At 37.5% G+C, this 25,417-nt stretch overlaps 1 protein-coding gene across 8 annotated transcripts in view; it reads right to left on the reverse strand.

Moving 5' to 3' along the window:
* Nucleotides 1–1,192: 1,192 nt before the first annotated feature.
* The window catches only part of Pld1 (phospholipase D1, phosphatidylcholine-specific), a 195,026-nt gene continuing 170,801 nt past the window's right edge, over nucleotides 1,193–25,417 (reverse strand). For all 8 annotated transcript variants that reach the window (XM_013513559.1, XM_005383002.2, XM_005382998.2 and 5 more), the window contains 4 exons: nucleotides 22,843–22,977; nucleotides 16,674–16,827; nucleotides 5,662–5,779; nucleotides 1,193–4,064 (listed from right to left, as the gene is read on the reverse strand). In XM_013513559.1, the coding sequence (XP_013369013.1) occupies nucleotides 3,840–4,064; nucleotides 5,662–5,779; nucleotides 16,674–16,827; nucleotides 22,843–22,977 (632 nt within the window). In that variant the 3' untranslated portion in view covers nucleotides 1,193–3,839. The remainder of the gene's footprint in view (nucleotides 4,065–5,661; nucleotides 5,780–16,673; nucleotides 16,828–22,842; nucleotides 22,978–25,417) is intronic.

Consider the following 25,417-nt stretch of genomic DNA (forward strand, 5'->3'; position numbering starts at 1 on the left):
CATTTCCAATACTACACAGAAGGAAATTGAGGGAAACAGAATTTCTTGATTTCACAATTTTCATTCTGGATATGAACACTCAGGGCTCTCCATAACTTCAGTTGCAGACATTTCCAACCACTTGTGTTGATAACTGCTCAGCTGGAGAAGCTGAGGACATCCTTCTGGAACCAAAAGCTACGCAATTTTCATTCCTGAAAGGACCTGGTTGCAGTCTTGGGGTAAATAGATTGTAGAATCTTAGGCCATGGGATACAGAGGTTTGACAGCCCTACTGATAGAGGAAATTAAAACTTCCCCAAATCTGTTTGTTCACGGTACTCTGTTTGAATTCTCTAGAAGGATCAGCAAGTTTTCTCTTACTGATAGCAAGTATTTTAAGATATGTGAGGCATATGGTTGTGAGTGGGTAAGGTTGCATTGTAATGAAACTTTATTCTCAAAAGAGTGGAGGCCAATTTTAATTTGCAAAAACAATACCACAGAGAGGAAGCTACGACTAGTTCTACATCATGAGGATGGGCTCCTCATAAAGGATTAGTAGCTTTACATGAAGAAATACCAAAGAGTTTGGTAGAAATGGATCAAGTGGGTATCCGGCTCTCAGACTTCCTACCTCCACAATTAGGAAAATAAATGTTGCCTTTTAAGCCTTGAATGGCAGATGAGCAGGCTAATGTGAGGCTTAATTTTTTTTCAGGAAAATATTTTCTTGTTCTCTAAAATGGCTTTTACAACATAAGGAGTGGCTCTGATTGGAAGCAGAAATGGAAAGAATACAAGGTGAGTGGGTGCAGAAAGAAGTACAGGTTCTTTATTATATATACATAAAAATGTATTCTCCCTAGTCTCACATCTGAAAAATCATTTCTCAGCTTACTGCTGCCATCTAAAAGACTGTTCAGTCATGACACAATTTCCCAAGTTCTTACATAAGAAATTACCTCTCCATATTGAGTACCTATAGACTAAATTTTCTTCCCAAGATACTTTGAAAAAGTACTTTGTTTCACAGTGTGCCACAAGATTATCTAACGGCCAGCCCCCACATTCCTCTGTGATGTGGAGAGTTCAGATCTTCCTACAAAAGGGTGAGTCATGGCCTGACCCGTGATCTGAATGCATAATTATGCTAGAATTGCTATTCCTTAGAATTGCTATCTCCTCCAAGGAATAACTCAACAGGCCATGACCACTTTCTACTCTTCATTTATTGTAATAATAGAATTTTTCCTTTGGAGAAACAAAAATTATCACAGATATTTGCAGGATGTCAGGAGTAGTATTTATAGGCATTTCAAAAGATTACAGTCAGTTTGAAGTGAACAATTCATAATAGCTTTTCAAGGTTTTACATGACTTACATTTTAAAGTTATCAGACATTTCGATGTTAAGATACATCATTTCAACTTCCAGTAGGTATTGACGGTGTCCAAAAACGATAGGTAATTAGGTTATACAGTACATCCATGCCACATTCCATGCAGTTCTTACAGAATGTTGCACTCTGTAAACTGCTACTGCATAAAACACAATTATTGCACTGAATTTTCCATAAGATTCCTCCAAATACACTTTGTCGCTTTTTTTTGTGGATAAAAATCTTGGCTCTGAGAAGTAGAAAAACTTGCAAGGGAAACCAACAGTAAGATTTCTGGCCTGAGGCATAGAAAGGTTTTCTTTTCATTAGCTCTCTCCTCCTTTTATATTCATTCCACAGACATTTACTGACCTCTTCTATGAACCAGGCACTGTTCCAGGCTGTGGGGACTCACTATGAACAACAGTGGTGAAATCTCTGCCTTATGGCTCTTCTACCCTAGTAGTTAGATATAGGCAGGGTTCAAAACAGCTTAAAGATAGCCTTCTAAAATTCCCTGCATGTCCTCATTTTGGGGCAGTGTTGAGGTGGAGAGGACAACTATAGACTGCAGCAATTTTGCTAGTCCCAGTTCTGCCATCTATATCTTATGGGTTTAAATCAGTCCTTCATCCAATCTGAGCCTCAGTTACCTCATCTATAATATGCAGAGGGATTGAACTGAATGATTTTTTAAGGTGAAGAGCTGCTGGCCATGGCAGCACATGCACCTATAATCTCAGCACTCTGAAGGCTGAGGCAGGAGGACCACTGTGAGTTTGAGGTCAGCCTGAGCTACATAGCGGGGTTCCTTTTAGACCCTTTACTTTTCATGTTTTAATAAGAACAGTTTTCACAAAACCAAGGCCAGTTTGTTCATAAGCCATACAAAATATTTTAAAATAAAATACAAGAGCCCGTAAGTATTTCTGAATACACTCAGCACATCAAAGGCTACTCTAAACTTTTCATCAAACTTTCGTAAAATGTCTCATTTATAAAAGCTAAGAAGTTAAGTCATTTTACCATCTCCAGCCATATAAAAATAAGTTATTTATTCATAAATACTCATTTCCAGAACGGCTTATAAAATTCCACCTCATTTCTCTAGCTGTGAAAGCCTCTCGGGTATGACACTATCTATTCTGCTATTATGTATCATTGACACTGTAGTCCTCTTACATCTTTCTGACCTGAGTATTAGTTCATGAAGATAGAGACTGAGCGCTTGCTTTGAAGAACCCCAAGGAGATTCTGTCCCAGGGATCCATCCATGTGTGTAACCCCTGCACCTGTACCCTTTTTATTGCTCACAGGCCTCTTGGAAACCCACTTTAGCTCTTCAGGCTGTAAGAATATCCTAACTCCTTTGAAAGCCCTGCTGAAATATTACAGTATATTTAACCATGCAAGTGAAATAGCATATATTTTATAATCATTTTTTTCCTTAAACATGATAACATAGTGAATGTCAAATAAAGTTAGATTCATTAACTTGGTAGGAATTATGAAACTTTTGATTCTCTTGCAAGGCAAATTGCATTCACTCATTTGATTATGAAATGAAGAAATTCCAATTCCAATCAATCACGGATGATGAAAATTTTACAAGACTATACAGAATCTTATCAAGATTAGATTTCTACTGACACTGAAAGTTTCTCAAGAATGTGTGCCCATCTATGTTTTATCTGTGTGATATGTAATCAAATAATCAAATATCCTAAACATGTTTTCAAATTTGATCAGTTGGGCTCTATCACAAGAACACATCTTGGCAGTGTTTTGGGGAACAAACTGAAATCTCTGCTTCAGTACTGCAATTTAATTCCTTCCTGTTACTCTATGGAGTCAAGATATAGCACTAATGTTATCAAAGGTATGGACTGCTGTGTAGACTAGTCTTTCTGTCCCTATAGTGACTGAAAAGAAACAATAACCACATCCTTGGTTGGGTGAACACTATGACTACAGGACTGGATGGGCAGGAGCATCCCTGTAACCTGTAGGAAACTTCATGCAGTTCTACAATGTCTTCTAGTAAGAAAGGGTATCTCAAGCAGTGCTGTGTAGACTAAATGATGTGGTAAGTCCAGCAGAGAGTGGCTGCCTACCTGGAGGTCAGAGAAGAGGATGGAATCCCAGGAAACTTTTGGCAATCTGTATTACAGTTACATATAAATTCTTACTAGCAAATGGATTTTGGTATACACCATGGAATTTGCTTGTGTTCTAAAGTGTTGAGTAAATGGTACCAACAAGAATGCATCCTCTTTTACAAGGATGGACAGAAGGAATTACAAAACCTTGCTGATGCTCAGTGTCCTTACATCAGTATGACCACAACCATTCCAAAAGGTCCACGTGTTGGACTTGAGAGTGCATCGGCCTGGATGTGGCTAGGCGATCCCCATGAAGTCAGTGTGTGCACTGTGGGCTTCAGGGGAGAAATCTTGGTGCTGCAGACAAGTACATCATTTAAGTCCAAACCTCCATGGGCACTATGGCTTCTTTGGTTCCAACAGAAGGCAGCAGGGATTCTTCAGACAAGAAGTACAAGGGGAATTGCACCAAGAATCCACGGATCTTTTTTAGTTCTTCCTCAGCTCTAATGGGATCTTCCTTTGCTAATATGGGCTTGTTTATAAAGTCTCTCAGTTGCATTAAATTGTGTACTTCATCATTGGGAAGGCACCGGAACACCTGATTAAACCACAAATTGGAACTTGAGTGGTTAGTTTAAGAAAAAACACATGCCCTTTATTAAAAAAATTTATTCCAACAGGCAGTTTTGTTTTATGAAACCCGTTAGTTTTATGTTAAAGCAGAGACTTAAGAGTTGCTGCTCTTACTCGCCACAAAATGGACTGCTTCCATTGAAAAGTCACTGATCTTTCCATCTCATCTGCCTACGTCATTAGCTACAGAATAAATTCAAGTTAGTGGCATGGAATTTCAATGATGTTACCCTATATTAAGGTTAATTTTTGGTTAATAGTTATCCCTGAATTTCACTGGAGGTTTTGACCTAAGAGAAAATATGCATTATTATATTTTTTTCTAACTTTTCATGTTGAAAGATGTTTATACCTGTACCTTTGTTTAGTGTCACAACTGGTAATGCTACAATTCCTGTGTAACAGTTTGCTGATTGAAAATGAGTTTGGGATGTAAAATTTCATCTCTGTATTTCAGCATGTATTTCTTAAGAATAAAGACACATGCCTGTATAATCACAATACCATCCTCATACCTAAGAAATTTTCTTAAGATAGGATTCATGTTCAGTTTCATCTTATTATCTTCTAAAGGTCTTTTATCACTGCCTCCATTTAGACTACAAATAAGGTTGTGTAGTGCATTTGTAGAATTATATTTTAAAAGACTCCATACACATGACCTATTTGGTCACAGCCTTGAGTCTGCACTATGAGGTGAAGGAGTGTAAATCAATGTCATATTTTATCAAGAAAGGTTAAAGTCTCCATGACGAAGGGACTCTGGAAGTCATAAAGAACACACTCTTATCCTAGCTTCTCAGAGATGATCAACTAATCTCAGCCTGAATATTTTCCATGACAGGAAGCTGGCTACCCCATGAAGTAACCTGTTTCACTATCACATAATGCTTAACTCTTGCACATTCTTTATCATAACCACTGGATAGAAGTTACCAGGAGATGCTTTTGCTATGCACTGATGCTGGGCTTAAAACAATTTTCTAAAATTAGAGCCATCCAAAAAAGGACAGGTCTTATTATTTTAAAAAGTCATCATTAGGATGTATACTACTGAAATATCATGCACTGTGTGCTAAATACCCTTTAGATATTATTTATATTGTCATAATCACTCTCGTGAATATCCCTCCAAGTTTACAGGGAGGAAAGGAAGGCTCAGAAAGCCAAGTCACTATACACAAAGTGATATCACCAGCTACTGAGTGAGCTGGATTGAACCCAAGACTACCTCATTTTTGGATCCCACCTAGCTTTGTCACTAAACATATTCAAAGGCTGGGTAACCAGGCACTAAGGATGCTCATGACAAGATTCCTGACCATGACAGATGAGGAGATAGGACATCACCAAAGTCTCTTCTGTACTGTAATCCATGACACTTTTTGATCTTTGCTGTTTAATGATTGCCTAGAAGCAATGGGGGTACACTGTTTGTTTTACACTCATTAGGAATATATGACTATTAGATCCTCATATATCAGTAAAATGCAGAAATGATGTTTTTGTGAAGAAATTCAATTTTTAAAAAAGGGTGAGGGGTAGAAATAAGCAAAACTCACCTTATCATAAATTGTAGCATTTCGAGCTGCTGTGGAAACCCATACCTCCTTGAAGAATTTGTCACTCACTGGATCCTGAATGTCCTCACTTGGGTCAGAAAGATAGCCAAGGACAACCCTGAAATACAGAGTTCCCTCCAAATTGAGCAACTGAAATAAAGAAGTTTGCCGTTTGCTTTGTTTCTCATGGTAACAGTAATTCAGAACACACCCATAGAGATAGTATTTTGAAAATCAAAGAAAACTATTAAAACTACACAGTCTATCTATCTCTATCTACCTATCTATCTATCTATCTGTCTATCTATCTATCTATCTATCTATCTATCTACCTACCTACAGTGGACCCTCAAGTTACTACTGGCCTCACATATTGAACAATTTGGGTTACAACTGGAATTTTAGGTTGAACTTATGACTAAAGTCTTGAGTTATGACCTGAATGGTGGCCACTTGTGCAGTTGTAAACATCTCATGCATATGGATGCCAGAGATGCATATGTAAGCATATGTAAACTTCAATGTGGGCCCAGATGTGTATATCTGTGGATATGATTTTGGTTAGTGCTTTATATAATTGCTGTTACTGTTATCAATTACTGTTATCCAAATGGCCCCTAAAAAGCTAGAAAAGCTAAGCAAGGAATCTTGCTAATATGTACAGCATGCTGAAATCCACTATCTCAACAATCTCACAGAGAAAAGATTTGTATAATGAAACTAGTGTTGCTAAAGGTGTTACTCAAATTAGTAACTCATGACCAACAGGGTTAGACAAGGTAGAAAGGCTATCCTTAGTGTCAGGCTGATGGCAAGTTATAGCCTGAGTCTATAGTTTGTGAAAAAACTAGGGCTATAAATAAAGATGTTGTAAAGGATAATCTATCAGTGAGTGATAATGATGAAACATTTTGTGCCAGTAAGGGGTCGTTTCATAATTTTAAAGGGATTTATAGCATAACTAGGCATGATGAAGCAGTCAGTGCTGATAAAATGGCTGCTGAAAATTACATACACCACTTTGAAACAACAATGGCTTTTGTTCTCATCAAATTTTCAACTGTGATGAAACTGGTATTTTCTGGGAAAAAAAATGCATAGGAGAACATACATTACCCAGGAAAAAAGGAAGGTCACAAGCCTATGATGCATAGGCTAACCTTAGTGCTATGTGCCAAGGACAGTGATAACTTCAAGGTAAAGCCTCTCTTAGTTTATCACTCTGAGACCCCTAGAGTGTTCAGAAAATATAAAGTCATAAAGACTAGGCGAGGGGTCATGTGGTGATCTAACACAAAAGCTTGGGTGACAAGAACCAGAACACTTTTCTTGAGTGGATCACAGAGGCTTTGTGTCCTACTGTTAAGAAATATCTAGAAGACAAAGGTTTACCACTTAAGGCTCGCCTCATTATAGATAGTGCTCCTGCTCACCCATGAGATTTGGAAGCATTGGCTGAAGAATTCCCATGGCTCTCAGCCCCTACTAAAACTCCTCTACTGCAGTCCATGAACCAACAGATTATGGGTAAAATTAAGAAGCTATACAGCAGGGAACTGTTCCTGAAGTGCTTCCAGATGGTCTCAGATACAAATTTGACCTGTAAAGAGTTCTGGCAAGAACATTACAATGTCTGTGTGTAGGGTTAATTGAGAAATCCTGCACCAATGTCTAAGGACACTGAGATCTGCCTGGAAGAAAATGTGGCCTAAAATTATACAGGAGACAGACTTTGAAGGCCGTGTGGAGAAGCCTGAGCCTTCAGTTGACCCTTCAGTTGATTACACTATCACTGTGTCAGAGTCCACAGACTTGCAGGTAGACAGTGGTGAGGTTGAGGAAGTGGTGGAGGAACAGTCAGAGGAACTGTCTACAGAGGAACTTCAGCAACTTCTGGCTGAGCAACAGAGAATGGCAGCTGAAGAGATTTCTGAAGAAGAGGGGGAGTATCAACAATCAGTGTAGCAAAGTTCTTCTTCTGAAATAAAGGAAATCCTGAAAAAGTGGACAGAGCTACAAACATTTGTAGAGAACACCCGACAGACAAAAAGTCAAGCGTTGCATTCACTTGCTTAATGACAATGTCATGTCACACCACAGAATAGTGATAAAGAAAAGATAGAGCTAGACAACCTTAGACCAGTTTTCGGTTCTGAAAAGGCTGAGACCTAGTGAGCCAGAAGCACATCCTACTGGGCTACAGACTCTCCCAAGGAGAGAAAGGAGCTGTCTGGTGAGACCACTAGACTCCTGATGTTCTTATGAAAGGGACTCTCCTTCCAGACAATAACCACCTTCTACTTCATCCTTCCTGCAAGCCAAAGATGTCAACTTGAATAATGAGTACAGTATGGAATTGTTTCTGCCACATTTTTATAACTAGGCACATTTTATAACTTTTTGTGAATACACTAAGAAAATTATTGGTGTTTCTAGTAAATTATACAACCCTTTTATTATGAAAAGATTAGTTAAGGGGTACTTTGAGAGATTTTGGAATGAATTATGTGTATTTCCTTTATTTTTTATGGGGAAAATAGTCTTGATTTATAACCAAGTGGAGTTACACCTGGCCCTTATAAACAAATCGAGTTCATAAACCAAGGGTCTTTCCTATCTATCTATCTTTCTCCCTATGTATGTATCTATCTATCTTCCTTCTATCTACTCAGTTAATTTTTTTCTGGTACCAGGAATTGAACTTAAGACCTTGTGCTTGCCAGGCAGATGCTGTGCTGCTGAGCTGTATCCCCATCCCCTCATCTAATCTTTTAAGCAGCAGAACAAAACAAAAATTAAAACCTACTTCTTTGATGTTTAAACTGCTGCACAAAGAATACCTTAATTTTCTTCTAAGAGCATCCTTATAATTTGGCTTAGCCAAATTAGCACTCAACACTGCCAGAAAATGTGCCAAGCCCTTTCCAAAAACAATCTTATCAACTCTATAAAAAAATCAACTTGTTCACTTTACAGATAGAGGAACTGAAGCACAGAAAGGTGAAAAATCTTGTTCAAGTTCAGAGAGTTGGTAAGTGTTAGAGCTGGGTCCACAACTAGCGCCAAATAACTGTGCTCTTAATCATGATCCTTCCTTCTGTCCCCCTGTTTCTCCCTCCCTTCCTTCCATCCTTCCTTATAAACTATCCTTTCTTCCATCTTTCCTTCCTTCTTTTCTTCCTTCCTTCCTTCTTTCACCATTGCCCTCTCTTCTCTTAAACCAAGCACTGTGCTGAACTCTTGAAAAATATCAAGTCTCTTTCGGTAGTTAAAATGAGGCCAAAAATGAAATAATCATTTCCCAAAGGAATGAATCACAATTGTCATAAACACAGGATATACTTTCAGAGCATAAATTGGATGTTGTCAGGAGAATTTTCCCTCTTCTGCATGTTTACCTAATTCTCCCTACCATTTTTTATGATTCAGTGCAAGATCAGCTCTACAAACTTTTTATACTTCCACTTCTCCTATCTCCCAGTCAATACTAGGTGATTACATTTTTTCACATGCTTACTATGGTTCAGTTTTATTAGAGAACCTGCACTTTTTAGGCAGTCTTGTTTTTAATAGGCCCCTCTCCCAATTCTAGAATGCAAATTCTTTACGAGACCCTGACCTAGCTACTCTCATTCCCTAGGGTGCCTAGCATAAAAGATGTCTCATACCACATATTACCTGAATTAATCATATCTAATCAGAAGACTAGAAATAACAAGAAATCGTTAGACAAAGCAAGACAAGTTTTAGAGGTCATACATAAAAGTACAATGCCTCTTGGTTTTATAGAGGCTGAAGGACTGAAAAGCACTACCAGCTTTATCTTGTGAGGCAGGAAGGGAAGGAAGATGGTTCACATTTTGTAGATAGAAAACTAAAGTTTGGAGACATACTAATAAATGAGTTAAAATGCAAAAGGAGTACAACGCATATTTCTCACATGCCTGGTTGGCTCAAAGAATAGCAAAAAGACCTGTGTTACTTGAAAAGAGCAATGGGGAAATAAGCTTTATAAAGACTTGGTTTTTCTACTGAGTGAAATGTAGGTTTATCATAGACACTGGACAGAGGACAAGAGGATCTAACTGACATATCAAAATGTAATGGACACACTGAGAACAAACTGTGAGGACACGGCTAACAACAAGAACAGTTAGGAGCCCCTACAGTGATTTAGGTGAGATGTGGTGGTAGTTCTGAGCTGGTGGCAATGAAGGTGAAGACAGAGCCAAAGTTTAAACCCTGGAGAGGAGCAAGGTGTGAAAAAAAGTCAAGCATCAAGGATGACTGACAAATTTCTGTCTGGAGTATGGGAAGAGTGTAGCTGCCATTAGGTAAGACAGGAAATGTTGTGGGGGTGGCCCGTTCATGGCAGGAAGACCAGGAATTCAGTTCTGAGCCTACTGACAAATCTAATAAATGTCCAAGTGGCAATGCTGAGTAGGCAGTTGGTCAAATAGATCTGGAGTTTGGGAGGGAAGGCTTGGCAATATACGCTCATAAAACCGTATGTTCTTTACTGGGTTCACAGAAGAGAGTATAAAGAGAAAAGGACATAGTACACCCAACAGCAGGGGAGAGGAGCAGCCCTTTAGGCTGAAGAAGAGACACAGAATGTGACATCCTGAGACCACACAGAGAAGTCTATCAAGGGGTACTGGCAAATTCAGACAAAAATTAGCCATCAGGTTTAATAATATGGATATCAGTATGTTATTCTCTTTGAATTTAAATAAATGTAGATTTACATCATTATTTTTTTAATGGCTGCAAAATTTCCCAGCACATGAAATTTAGGTAATCAATTATTTTATTATGAACATTTACATTTATGAAGTTTCTCATTTTTCTTCATTAGGAACAGTGCAACAATGAGCATAATTTATTCATCACATATAATGTTCTGTAAATTTCTATGATTATTTTTTTAAAGAGAGTAGTAAATGAGAAACAAACAAAGAAATAGAACAGTAGCAGTATACCAGTATCACAAACATAAATAAATAAAAGCAAGAACATTCAAAGTGATACAGAGTCTCAAGGCAAAATAATATGAATCAACTGTGGTTGTTATATTACATTTCACTATCCCCAACTACATTGCTCAGATTACCAGATGTAAGAATGAAAGATTGCTCAAACCATTATAGGGAATAAGAAAATAGTTCTTTGATAAAACAGTAGAGATAATACAATTTCACTAGCCAAGATGGTAGGAGTTCACCATTGTAATTTCACTGCATATTTTTACCTTCAGATCAGTTGCTCAGATCACCAGACACAAGCATGTACAATCGATCAGAACATAAAAACTTGTAATCATTAACTGTTCATTTCAGTACACCATCAGACATCAGCAATACAGTAATTTCTATGATTATTTCATCAGAAGAAATTTTAGGATTAAAACTCCTAGGTCAAAGAATATGCAAATTTATTCCAAAAAAGGTGTATTAAACCATAAGCTCTCCACCATGCATTTTTTCCCGCTTGCCTCCAACACTATCAACCCATGAAAAAATCTGAGCCAATTTACAGAGATGAAAGGCAGCTCGTTTTGGTTCTAATCTACACATTTTCTGGTGCATAAAATTTTTCAGTGGGGCTGGAACTCTGAGTGCACTAGGATTCTTGATTTTTATAACATCTGAAAATTCCATCCCTAACTTTAAATAACTTCTCCTTCAGTCACAGGGGAATAACTTTTAAAATTTTAAGAATTTAAGGGATAATGTTTGCACACAGATGCTGTCTACTAATGGAGACTCAAAGCAAAATTTTATTGCACCAAATTTAAAGGACAGTGTAGGTTATGGCAATAAGTCAATTATAATAACATTTTTGACTTGGGTCGGGTCTAAATAGCTGAAAACTGAGCAAGAGTATTTCGCTGACTTGACTTCCAAATTAGAAAAAAAGATGAGGGGATGTTTCCACCAAGTTATCAGTTAGGGATTTTTTGTAAAAAAGTGATTTTAGTAAGTCAATAACTGGCAACACTTAGCAACAAATTATTTTTCCAAGTTTTTATTGCAAAATATTAAAATGCATACTAAAGATCTTATGAAGTCCTATGGATATTCTTTTGAGACTAAGGCTTGAGGAAAACTGCTTTAATTATATGTTGATATATATATATAATGATACTTATTTAATCGCTTATGCATCCACAAAGTAGGAAGGTAAAAAAAACTGCAGAAAACTATTTCTTTTCTTTTTATTCCTCGTGTCTTATCAGTTTAAATGATTCTGAGCTCTATGTGCATGGGTAATAGTTTCTGTGGCGTGATGGTGTAAGTTTGGATAATTTTCTAGGACTTAATGAACTATTCAGCTCACAGTTTGTGACAGTGAAGTTCCCTGGTAGTTGATCCTGTCTCTGTTTAGAATTGATTTCACATTGAAATGTGTCTCTCGATTTCTGTTCAAAAATAGACCAGATGGAAAATGGACTTGAGCTGCATTTTTTAAGTGAGAAAATGGCTGTGCTCTAGGCCACAATGTTTATCTTTGGGAACATTTTGCAATAAAGAGAAGCTAAAATTGACATGAGGTTTCTGTGGTGCTTTTTAATGTATTATCTGTGTTTGCCATTGGGATAAAGGGAAAATAATTGTTCAAAAACAACTGCCTCATTAAGACAGTGTGAAAATTACCAGGAAAAATAAAGCACCGAGAAATAAACGTCTCATGAAAATAAAGGATCAGCATAAAGGAAAAGAAACTGAGTGGCTTACTGAAGAATAACCCCATATAATGAAAACCTTGAAGCTTTACTGAAGAACAAAAAATCTGAATCAGTTGAAGCTCATATCTTTTTGTTCAGTAGGGTGACTCGACATTATAAAAAATGTCAAGGTCTTTTATACTGATCTATAAATCAGATATAATCCTAACTTAAAAATAACTAATAATGATTTGAGAGAACTTGAGTAAATAATTCTAAAGTTCACGTGGAATAATGCATATTTAAAAATACCCAAGATTGTTCTGAACAAGGTACTAATCTGAGGAAGTAGCATGGCAAAAAGCAGTATTAAAACACTCAAGCTGGGCAGGGTGCTACGCCTGTAATCCTAGCACTCAGGAGGATGAGACAGGAAGATCGCCATGAGTTAGAGGGCAGTCTGGGCTCCATAGTGAGTTCACGGCCAGTCTAAACTACATAGCGAGATCCTGCCTCAAAAAATAAATCAATAAATAAAACGCTCAGCCCAATAATACAAACGCTACCACACTGACATGCAAGTAAACAGACTTTCAGTATAACATAACAGAAGGACTGGGGCTAAGTCAGCATATGGCAATTCCATACATGAAAAAGAACATTGCAGAATAGACAGGTAACGACTAGTACTGTATATGATCTAGCTCCAGACCAGTTGGTTAGTGAGAGAAAAAATTAGAGCCTCTAACTCATTTATTACATTAAAATAAACTGCCTATATTAAATGCAAAGGTAAGATCAAACAAGTACTGAACTAGAAAAACATGTAAGTAAGTGCTTGATCTTGGGCTGGGGAAGCTATACTAAATATACAGGAAAAAGGGGGAAACAAAAACTGATAGACTGGATTAATAAACCTTGAGAAATTTTCCCCAATAGTCTATTAAACAGGATTAAAAGAAAACTGATCAACCATATTAACATATAAATATATATAGCATCCTAAATATAGTATTTAAAATAGTTATTAGTCATTAACTGAAAGTTAAATGTTCCAGCACACTGATCAAAGGGCATAAATGTGCTAGGTAATTTGTAAAAGAACAATTACTCATAACTAATAAACACATCTCTCAAGAACCTGAAAGTGCAAATTAGAATAATCACATTTCATCTGAACCTCAACACACTGGCAAAGAGAAACTAAAATGATAGAATTTAGTAAGAACAGAAATAATAAGCTCTCTAAAATATTGCTGGTCTATAACAAGAAATTAGACAGCAAAAGAAGCTTCTTTAGCCTGAGGAAAGAATTCAGAAGGTGAACAGGACCATATGTACAAACATACCCTTTTACACCAGCAAAAAATATGCCAAGCATGAGGTACTTGTTAAAGAAATGATGGTATTTTAATAGCTACATCATATTTCACAGTGTATATAAATATGATGTAGCTATTAAAATGTTACAGAAGCATACTTACTGATATGGCAAAACGTGTAACACTGTTCAAATAATACTGTAAACCTATAAGATTCTAATGTTATTTCAGAAAAAGAAATGCAGTATATTACTATACATGTACAGAAAAAAGTGGAATGCTATACATCAAATGTGAAAATTGGGGCTGGGATTTAGCTCAGCGGCAAAAGCGCCTGCCTGGCAAGCGCAAGGTCGTGAGTTTGGTTCCCGGTACCAGAGAAAAACCCCCAAAAAACAAACAAACAAACAAATGTGAAAATTCTTAGTACATTGGCAAGGATGTGGAATACAGGGAACCCTCACACTAAAGTGATAAGAATGTAAATTAGTACAGCCGTTATGGAAAATAGTATGGAAGTTCTTTAAATAATTAAAAGTAGCACTATCGTTTGATCTAGCAATTATGTCAAAGAGACATCTGTACTCCCATATTTACTGCAGCCCTATTCACAATATCTAATAAATGGCAACACTTAACTGTCCATCAACTGATGAATCAATGGAGAAATAAAATGTGGTACATATACATAACGGAATCCTATTCAGTTATATAAAAGGGATGAAATGCTGTTATTTGTGATAACATAGGTGGAACTGTAGGTCATTACGTTAAGTGAAATAATCCTGGCACTGGGAGACAAGTACTACATGGTCTCACTCATATTGGAATATAATAAGCTGATCTCAAGGAAGTTGAGAGTAGAATGGGGGTCACCAGATGCTCGGGAGAGTAAGGGTCAGAGGAGAAGTATGAAGAAATGGGTCAGGGGATACTACCGTAAGGATTAGCTCAGTAGGAGAAATTTGGGCTGCTGCTGTAGGGTGAGTACAGGTAATGATAAGTACTATATATTTCAAGAAGCTAGAAAAAAAAGTTTTCATTTGTGTTTCTACCACAAAGAAATGATGAACATTTGAGGAGATAGAGATACTTAACCTGATTTGAACATTACACAATGAATATATACATCAAAACATCACATGGTACTCATAAATATGTGTAATTTTTAGATGTCAGTTGAAAATACATTTTAAAAATCAGTGAGACAGGGGCTGGGAATTTAGCTCAGCGGCAAAGCGCCTGCCTGGCAAGCGCAAGGTCGTGAGTTCGGTTCCTGGTACCGGAGAAAAACCAAAAAAAAAAAACTGTGAGACTGGGTGGTGGTATTACAGATAAATTTAATTTTCTTACTGGTTTTCTATACATGCCAAATTTCTATAATAAAAATATGTTGCAGACAAGTGTAGTGGAACATACCTATAATTCCAGCTACTCAGAAGGCAGAGTCAGGAGCAAGGCAAGCCTGAGACAAGATTGGGCAATTTAGAAAATCCTGTCTTAAAATAAAAAATAAAAAAGGACTGGGGATTTAGCTCAATGACAGAGTGTTTGCCCTGTGTTCAATCCCTAGTACTGCAGAAGCAAACAAAAAACCTGTTATCTACCAGAACTCCCTCCCTCTATAATTAGTACACATTTAAAAAGTTATAAAGTAGCCCACCACTTTAAATTCTCACAGAATTGAAAAAGTATGACATACATTTTCAGTTTATAAGATGAAACATTTGTTTCCTTTTATACCCTGCAGTAGGCAATCAGTGGGTTGATTAGCATGGTACAAATTTTAAATTCTCCCTGCTATACAAAGCAAACTGACATTAGCACTTTATTGTAATATCACTTGTTCGAAAAGAAATCTTACTAGTAAAATAATTAGTAACAAAGGAAGGTAATTAATAGAGCAATAAAAGTTGTTAGGAGTTATCGACAGGTTTGGGGTGATTTTTTGAGTTACTGGAGCAGAGAGCACAGTGAATGTCTCTGGACTCAAAGCTCATCTTGGCCTGGGAAGCTAGAGTTTGGACTGCCAGGAACAAGGGTACAGGCTGCCACATTTGCAGGGAGTAAGGTGCTCTGTATGCACCTCTGCACATGAACCAGTTTCTAAAAGGGACCATTGACCTGAAGGATTAAAGCAACAATGTAGTGCAGTGCTCTTCCCCGAATGGAATGAAGCACAACCCTAACTATGTCAGGGACACTTGCTGCATTTCACTGTAGAGCCAGAATGAAACAGCAACATGGAAGTTTAGTACTAGCAACATAAAACGGCAGACTTTGTGCAAAGGCCTAGGGAGAGAGTGGCTAGGGTGCCCCACAGGTAGTGGGGAGATCAGTGTGTTTGCAAGGACTATACTTGCTTGCTTACTTGTGAGATGAGAAGCCGTTGGACAGTAGTGAGCAGGGGAATGAAATGATCTAGAAGTTTCTAGAAGACTCATTCTGCTGGAGCTGGGACCAGTCATAGCCCAGCCCTGAAGTGTTCTCAATAGCACTTAATCAAATGAAAGACTCATAAAGGGGCACACAGCTTTGACTTTTTAACCCAGCAATCTCCCTGCTCGACCACAGATTTGTTCAAATCTGATGTCTGGTGTCATCCTAAACCTCAGCACTGAAGATTTCATGTCTAAATCTGACAGTGGTAATCATTAGAATACACTGACTAATTTTTATTATATCAATATTACTGAACCATGTGAATTTTAAAAATTGAAATGACTTTAAAACTTAAATAGGTTCTACTCGGTTTGACTTGGCCTGAGTCTAAATCAATTAACCTATTTAAAACGCTAGTTTGTCCTATTATTCATAAAAATAAGAGACTATTAAAGTAAAAAAAAAAATAATGTTTGCGTACTGTGTAAAAGCACTTCATACATTAGTATACACACCCTCTCTTCTGGGAGACACTATGTTAAACAAAGAAGAATCTGGTATGACACACATGCTAATGGCAAGAGGTCAACCTGGGCCCCAGTGAGAGTGTAAGAGTGTGCACGTAGCTTTGGAGGGCCAACCTGAAGCACTGTAGCCGCAGTCCTTGGGCAAATCGGCCGGCCTGGTACTCCTGTCCATCCATTAATGATGGGATCGTCCCTGTGTCCTGCACAATGACAGCCATCTCACTGTCACGCTTCCCCAGCATACTTCGGTCATTTATGTTGGCAGAGCCTGTAAGGAGGAATGATAAAACTGAACAACCGTCCTGCTGTGACAGACACTTGGCTGTCCTCCACACTCCATGCTCCCTTGCTAATAAAACACGAATTTTGTTCAAGACATTAAGGGAAGCCCTACGTAACCCGGGGTGAATCTGGGTCAGTCTAAGCCAGCCATGGTAATTTCATTATTTGTACTACTGATTGGTTGAGAAATTGGCACTGGTGTGGTTCTGGCCAATGCAACCTGATGAAAACTATGTGGAGGGTTTCTGAAAAAGTTTGAGGAAGTCTGAGAAGGTTTTTCTTCCCTGTATAAAACAGCAGAAGAGACAAATGCTGTCCTACTCAGCCTTTGGCTATTGAGTTGAAAGGTTGGAAGGAGACATAATTCTGGGAGTGGTTGCAGCCATTTTTCAAACACAAAGGAACACGCAGACATGCTGAAGCTGGAGAACAGAAAGAAGCAAGATTTTAGATCCTTAGTCAACCTTAGAATTTCCTGTTATATGAAATAATACATTTTTCCTGTTGCAGAGCTTTCTATATGTGGCTCAAATTACTCCAATTGATACAACCACAAAGTACTTTGAGAAGAAAGATATGCCGACCAGCTCAGTACATAAGACGGCTTTGCTTTTGGAGTTAAAAATCAGATTCTCCACAGACTTTACCTCATAGTCATATAATTATGAATGTTAAAACCCAAGCGTGCCTTCACAGTCACCCAGAGTCTAATCTTAAATGCAGGCTGTGGGGCCGGTGCTACAGACTTTCCACTGTCTCGCCACACCCGTGTGGCATGCCGACAGCTTCTCTATCAGCTTCCCTCCACTCTATTTTTAAATCCAAATGAGCCGAGAATGTTGACTTTCACATGCGAAGGGCAAATCTTTTCATATGGTTCAACTTGAGCTTTCTGCAGTCCTCTGCAGTGAGTTCAGAAACCCCAGCACACTTTCTGCATTAATTGTTGCAGATCTGTGCTTCTGAATCCTTGAGATGTCCTACAAACTACAGAAGCGGTTCAGCTGACTTTTTCTTCTTGTTTCTCTTGCCCTAGCTGCCATACTCTGCTGTGTCAGCAAATGTGCAGCAGAAGGGTCAGGTTTAACACTCTAGGCCCCCGTGACTGGGGCAGCCAGAGCAGTAAGGTGACATCAGCCGTGCTCTGGGCCCAATAGGTGGAGTTTTGTGCATGGGAGAAAGGTGCCCTTCCCTCAAGAGACTTAGCTGCCACCTACCCGAGTACTGGCATGGAGTTGATGACTATGGGTGTGAGTGGTAGCCCTCAGTAAGTATTGAGTGCCCTGTAGAAATTTGGGGGTGCTATTTAAGTACTATAAGGCAGAAACCTTTCAAACATTCAGACTAACAAGTAGTACATCATCCTTTATTCATAGACTTCCATTTGCAATAATTGGGCAAGTCATTTAGTCTTTCTCAGCTTTTATTTGAGCTCTCATAAACTGAGATAATGATACGGACCTACATAGGGGTGAAAGCACTTACTGATGTATGAGCTGCTCTACAAATGTTACTCTTTAGCATTAGTATCAGCTACCCGGAATAGCTGCACCAGAGCCCAATGCCAGAGGAAGGGAAGATCTGCTCACTAAAGCTTCCTCTCTGGTTGGTTTAATCACTCTCCTCCCACCTCATGCAGGTGTGCAAATCATAAGGACACCAGAAATAAAGCTGGCATTGTGCTACTTGAGGACTTCACTATCCTCCTGTCCCAGGCAAAGGCTGTTCGTGGGCTGGGGCTACATCGCTGCTCTGTTCACTGTCAGGAAACTGGAATGTGAGCCAGCAGGAAAACTCCCACCACACACACACACACACACACACACACACACACACACACTGGTCCCTGTTATGGTTTGTGTCTGGTGTCCCCGCAAAGCCTCATGCTCATGCGGTCATGGGGCAGGCTTTTAGAGGTTGATTGATTATGGGTGTGAGAGCTACACCCGCCCTGGGGTGGGTAGTTTGCATATGTAAGGGAGAGCAAGAGGCTGCTTGCAGCCATTCCTCCCTTTTAGTGCTTGTTGCTTTTGCTGTGTTCTGCCGCTGTGAGCTGTAGCCCTCTGCCATGTGCTACTCTGCCTTGCAATGTGCCAAGTACGGACTGAAACCTCCAAAAACTGTAAGCAAAATAAACCTTTCCTTCCTTACATTTGGGCGTCAGGTATTTTGTCCCAGCAAGGAGAGAAAAGTAACCTAGACAGTCCCCAAGGCCCCTCCCAACACAGTGGGGCCCAATACTCCCTGGGATAGGAATACATTCCCGACATTGTGAGATAAGGTTTGGTTCTTGTACTTGCAGAGTTGATCTGGAGTTACTCACAGCACTACTCTCAACTATATTAGATAGATGAGTGGATTAAAAGGAAAAATTTTAGAGGAGCTTAATAAATGTGACACTGACAAAAAGATATGGATGGATGTAAGTGCTGTGTCTAGTTTATGGTTAAATAGTCCCATACACTAAAAATAAAATTCAGAACAGGAGGAACTGTATTTGGGCATGTACTCATCTCTGTGTAATATACACAAATGAGGAGAGTGCAGAGGACCTAGAAAGATGCACAGTGAATTGTTAAAGGTGCTGAAGGCAGTGGGTTCTTCTGGGGAAGAGATGACATTTTACTCTCTACGTTCTTAGTGTCTGAATTATTTCATAGCAAGTATGCCCTGAGTTCTTTTATTATTTTTATGGCAACTATAGCCCCTTGTATTAGGATGTTGCCATTTTAAAATCACTTAATTTTTAGAAAACCTTCTTTTCTGAGTCCTCCATTAGAAAACTTAAAATGTTTTTAAGAGCAAAAGACAAGAGTATATGAAAACATAATATGTGCAACTTAAGCAATGCTAACATAGATATCACCGAATCCATCACCCGGCTGAAAACATCATCACATCCCAGAAGCCTCCGCACACCATATCTAGAACTCTTAGCTCTGACTACACATAGACATGTACCTAGGACTTAAAAAAGAAATACTGAGGCCAAAAGCTAGAACAGCTCCCTTTCCTACCATGCCTGAGCCTGAACCAGACCAGTTAGGTAAACATTATTGGAAGTAGAAAGTAAGCTCTGGTATATTGCTGTGTCCCTGTGTCTATCATCTATCCATCCATTTGATTTGGTTTGGGTTTTGATCCATTTTAAAGTGCACTGCAGATATTTTAAAGTTTCCTGGGTGATTCTAACACAGCAAAGATAAAACCCACAGGACTAGATCTTTGAAAAATTAATATAATCCCTCTTCACTGGGGCAGCCCTCCAACTACAGGTCCTCATATGCCACTCTCTAGCCTGCCCTTCAAAAATGGGTATTCATGATCTATGCATAGCATCCCCACCTTCCCATACTTGGCGATCATCTCTGGACCTCCCAGCTGCAGCCCTGCAAGAACCATCCCAGTGCTTCTGACGTTAAAGGGAAGATATGACTGCTTTTGCTCTAGCCCGCAGCACTGTGAGGGGAACTTTGCTATTTTATCCATCTGTGCTTTGCAGTGAATTAGTGAACACTAAAAAACAATTATTTTATCAACAACATAGCCTTAAATTCTACATAAGGGAGAGCCTTGCTTTGGTTAGGAGAGCACACAAATGTTAGTTTATGTGCCAAAATAAAAGTGAATGAGCAAAGTGGATATGGTCTGAGATCTCATGACCAGGAGGATTATCAAGGTCTATAAATAAAGAAAAATATATACAAAAGAGATCTTCAATGCATAAAAAATAAATCTTTTCTCATGAAGGAAAGAAATAGAGAAATAAGATTAGCCATTTTTCTTATGTTGGTTATTCAATAACTCTGGTATAAGTTTACCATCTGAGAAAAATTAATTATTAGTTACTTTAACCTCCTTTACATTTTTAAATACTTGTTTAAAATCTATCAAATATGCTCAGCCTAACTTCTTAAGCTTTTCTTTGAGAATTTTAAATATCATTCCCTGTAGTATGAACTTAAACGGGTTGACATGTCATAGAAACAACAAACGGGAAAGTTTCCACTGAGATAAAATAAAGGACCTTTGGATTTCTCCTGGGGAGAAATCTATTCTTTATGACACAATGCTCTTATGGAAGGAAAAAAGAAACCCAGCTTCTGAGGCCAGCAAGCAAGACCGCTTCACAGTCCCATGGCCACATCTTCGGTTTCAAGAGAGTGGATAAAAATTCTAAACAAAATTGATCAATTATTGCCAGCTTAAATAAGCCATAACCTTCAATGACTCAAAGACCATTCTAGAAAATAAGTCAATTAAAACCCCCAAAAAACCTATTTAACTGTTAGATCTGTTACTGAGTACTAATTTGCATTTATACTCTATGTAAAGAAGGCTGAAAGTCAAAGTGACTTTTCAAAGGAAAATATTTACATCTGTCAATTTTTACTTCAAGAGTTCTGAAATCTTCCTGAAGAGATCAACTGAATTTTACTTGGCTTTGTTTATTTTTCCATTTCAGCAAACATCAATATTTTTCCCTTCCTGCTGTTATTGCCAAATTTAATATAAAAATATTCTGAGGTTAGCTTTGAAGAACAAGGCCAGAATAGCTGGGGGAGGGGATCAGAGAAACCTTGAGTATTGAGGGAAAAGGGGAAGTAGGTAAACTCCTAAGGAGCTACAATGCCTGGGGAGCAACAGACTGGAGAACAAGGTGTTTTTCTTAAATGCCCTGTACAAATAGCAAAGAATCAATCTATCCAACCCCCACTCTCTCTGTCTACACACACACACACACACACACACGTACACACATACACACTGTGGTCCATACATTCTGGCTTCAGAACTCCTTTTCAAACTATATTCGAGATAAGACTCTAAGTATTCCTAGGTATTAAATTTTTTCTTTGCTCCATGAAGGATAGAGATGGAAGAGGCATAGAAGCTGCCAAAAAAAAATTCAAAACACTTTGTGACATTTAACTTCTTAAAGACTATGGAATTATTTTATTGTAGCTAAGAAACTGCATTTTATTTAAAACAAAGGAGCGGACTCCTCAATAGTGGGACATACCCTGTCTCAGAGTAACATGCACCTACATTCATCAGTTCATTTATCTGGCTGGTTATTAACTCTTTGTTTCTCAACCTTACCTTCCTGTATTCATGTACCATAATATTAAAAGGCAAAACAACTCAATGATAGTAAAATTAAGCTTCTGGTGTGTATGAGAATGAAGATGAAAATCCATCACTCTGGCCAAATAGATCTAATATGGATAGAAAGTAAAACCAGTAAATTCTGAACCTATCAGTGGGAAGAAGTCTTTGGAGAAATCCACTGTGTGTCTTTGATAAGAAAAAGCTATGAACTTTAGTGTAGGGTTCATCCTATCATTAATATACAACCCATTTCACAGCCCCATACACACCAACAAAGCTACCCTGCTTGCCCCTTGGTTAACAACACTCAAAACACAGACATTAAGAAAAATAATGATAAGCATACAGGCAGCAATGCATTAATAAGAGGACCTTGGCTTTTAAATAACTTCAGATCTCTGGTAACGATTAGGTGGATGTGTTGTGAACATATGCAGATTAGTAGAAGATACTCTTTTATGACACTTTCCCTCCATATTTTTCCCCTTCTAATCCCAGGAATTGAAGGACTAGGATTCAAAATAAGAATGACAAGCACTATTTCTTATTATAATAATATTATCACTTAATAATATTATTTATAGTATAAATACTATTTATCAATAGAGAATGAGTGAGATCAGGCAGATTGTCAGACTGCTACGTTAAACCACTGCTTTTCGAACGGTGTAATTTGCAACAGGTCAGTTTTCTGCTCTGTATCTTTGACTTTTTTATACATAAAATCAGATTAAAAAGGATGCAAGGAAAATGATTGCTTCAGAAATGTTTTAGATATTGCCTTAACTCTTTCTCTCAACTACAAAGAAAGCAGGGGCAGAATAAGGAGGAAAAATGGGCTTGAGATAAGTCAACTGGCAAGGAACACAATTACAGACCACATACTTACCAATAATAACAGTGTTATCATCAGCAATTAACAACTTGCTGTGGACATAGATAAGCTCAGTGACTAGGTTTCCTTCAAGCTCTGCATGTGTCCTAAGACCACAGAATGAAATGTAATTTATCCACTGATTACCAACTGTAAATTAAAAAAGAAATTACTAAAATTAATACGATCATGCTCAAAAAGGCACTTTAAATTTTATTGTTTTCACCCAGGAACTATTTTGGCTGTCTGCAGATTAATCTGGATGCCTATACACTTTTCAAAAATCATGCTAAAGTGCTTGCTCTCTTCCCATTGGTGAGACACTCCAAATATGTACTCAAATATAAACCTTAAAAATTATTTGGTAGGTAACTACTGAAGAGTAATGGCTAAAACTGGTTAAAGCAGAATATGTACTATTTCACTGCGACACTTGCTTCTGTCTCAGTTGACACCTGTTGCAAGGTGCATACCCAGAACCCCCGAAGCACACACAATCTGTAGCACGTTTAAAACCAAACACCAGTTAAATGTACTTTGGATAAATATACATGTTGGTAACTTTAAAACCCTCCCCCTACTACAGCCTTAAAATTAGTAAATGAAAGAATCCTTGCTACACTTGGTTTGGGGGAACTTTCTTCAGAGCAGTGTACTTTAAAATGCTGTCCTCTCATTCTTCATGATTGTCATTCATGTTGGAATAAATGCACTCCATACCAAGCCAACCAATAATTGTTACCCTAACATGAATGTTAATATAAGATTTTATGGTCTCTCTTCCACATAGCAATTGTCTTGATAAGCAAAGTCTAATACTAAGAATAAATGGACTGGAACCGAACCGTCACAAATTCTAATAGAGAGCGTAAGTCTATATTTTTTTCTTTAAGAGAATGTGAAGCTAGTAATAGAACCAGTGGTAATTCATGCGCTCCACTTATGGAAATTTCCACCTACTGTTGATGTTTTCTATTTTACTATTGATGCCATTCAGTGTTTCTAATAAGTCTGAACACCTTAGAAAGAATTCATTCATAGTTTAGAGATTCCTCCATTTACAGATCTACTTTCCTTTATATACTGGAGTAATCTTAGATAGCTGTGTTTGATGAGTTGATGTGTTGATGTCCTAATGCATCATGTGTAAGAGAGGAATTTCTAAAACTGATATTGTTGCAAATCACTATCTTTCACTGCATGTTAATACATTGGGGAAATGCTTTGCCCAAAGCATCTTTGCCTCTTTAAAGTGTTCTAAGGTCCAAAAGAGAGGAATACTTCTTCTTTGAAGCCCCTCATCCCCATATAATTCCTGGAAAATATTTCTACTGCAATGCTTAATTTTTACAAATATTTATATAATCTTCCATTTCTCCTACAACAGTACAGGGACTGGTCTTATATATCTTGGTATCTTCATCCTTCCACAGTGCTTAAAAAATTTGAATAAATGAATGAATCAATGGCTGAATATCAAGTGGCAGATAAGGTTTCGGTCTTTAAGTTTCTTGTACAATCTATAATCAGCTTGTCAACTATAAATTACAAATTTAAGACTCAAAGTAGCATTCTAAAGGAACCATGGAGCAAGCCTTTCACTGAAATAAATATTTTATGTAATAATTTCCCATCTACACTGAGTAATTAGTAAACCTAAAAGCAGATTCCTGTGACATTGCCCAGAATTCTGATTTATCAGAAATCATTCAGTAAGTACCTCAGGGGATAATGTCTTTGAACAACACAGCCATAGAGCTTTGGTATTTGGGGATTTAAGACTAGTTATACACATGAAGGAAAACAATACACCATGAGCAAGTAAGATGGATTCCAGATATGCAAGTGTCTTGCTAAAAAAAATATGAGGAAATGCATTAATTTAAGACATCCTATTGACCAATTTAGGAGGAAGAATCCTATGGCTGTCTCAATAAATGCTGAAAAACTTTTGACACAATTATGCATCTATTTCTCATAAAAACATTGAAGAAAGTAGGAATTTACAAATAATTAATATGCTTAAAATGTATAACCCATAGTATGTATATATAATATTTGTATACATGTAATTAATATAATTAATTTAATCTTGGATGCATTAGCCAATATAATTATAAATAAATCACACAAGAAGTAAAGCCACCTCCATTTTCAGACACTATGATAGAAACCTGAAAAATCAATGACAAAATTATTGCATATAATAAAAGAATTAAATATGATAAAAATATAAATTCATACATAGAAATTAATAGTGTTCATATATATAGATGATAACCATTTACAGAATTACAGACAGAACTGCATTTACACTGGCAACTAAGATAAAATATTTAAACTTAACAATATGTGAGAAAGTTTATAAAGAAAAATGTAAAACACAATCAAGACGTAAATGTAGACAAAAGAAAGACACCCTTTGTTCAGAAATAGAATAACATTAAAAAGAAATCAACTTTCCCCAGGTTAATTTATAAATGTAATATGATCTCAATAAAAATACCAACACATTTTTATGGAATTAGATAACCTGATATTGCAATTCATATGAAAAAATAAACATGCAAGAATAACTAGGAAAAACTAT

Source organism: Chinchilla lanigera, unplaced genomic scaffold (assembly GCF_000276665.1).
Source record: "Chinchilla lanigera isolate Chin_1 unplaced genomic scaffold, ChiLan1.0 scaffold00019, whole genome shotgun sequence".
NCBI lineage: Eukaryota > Metazoa > Chordata > Mammalia > Rodentia > Chinchillidae > Chinchilla > Chinchilla lanigera.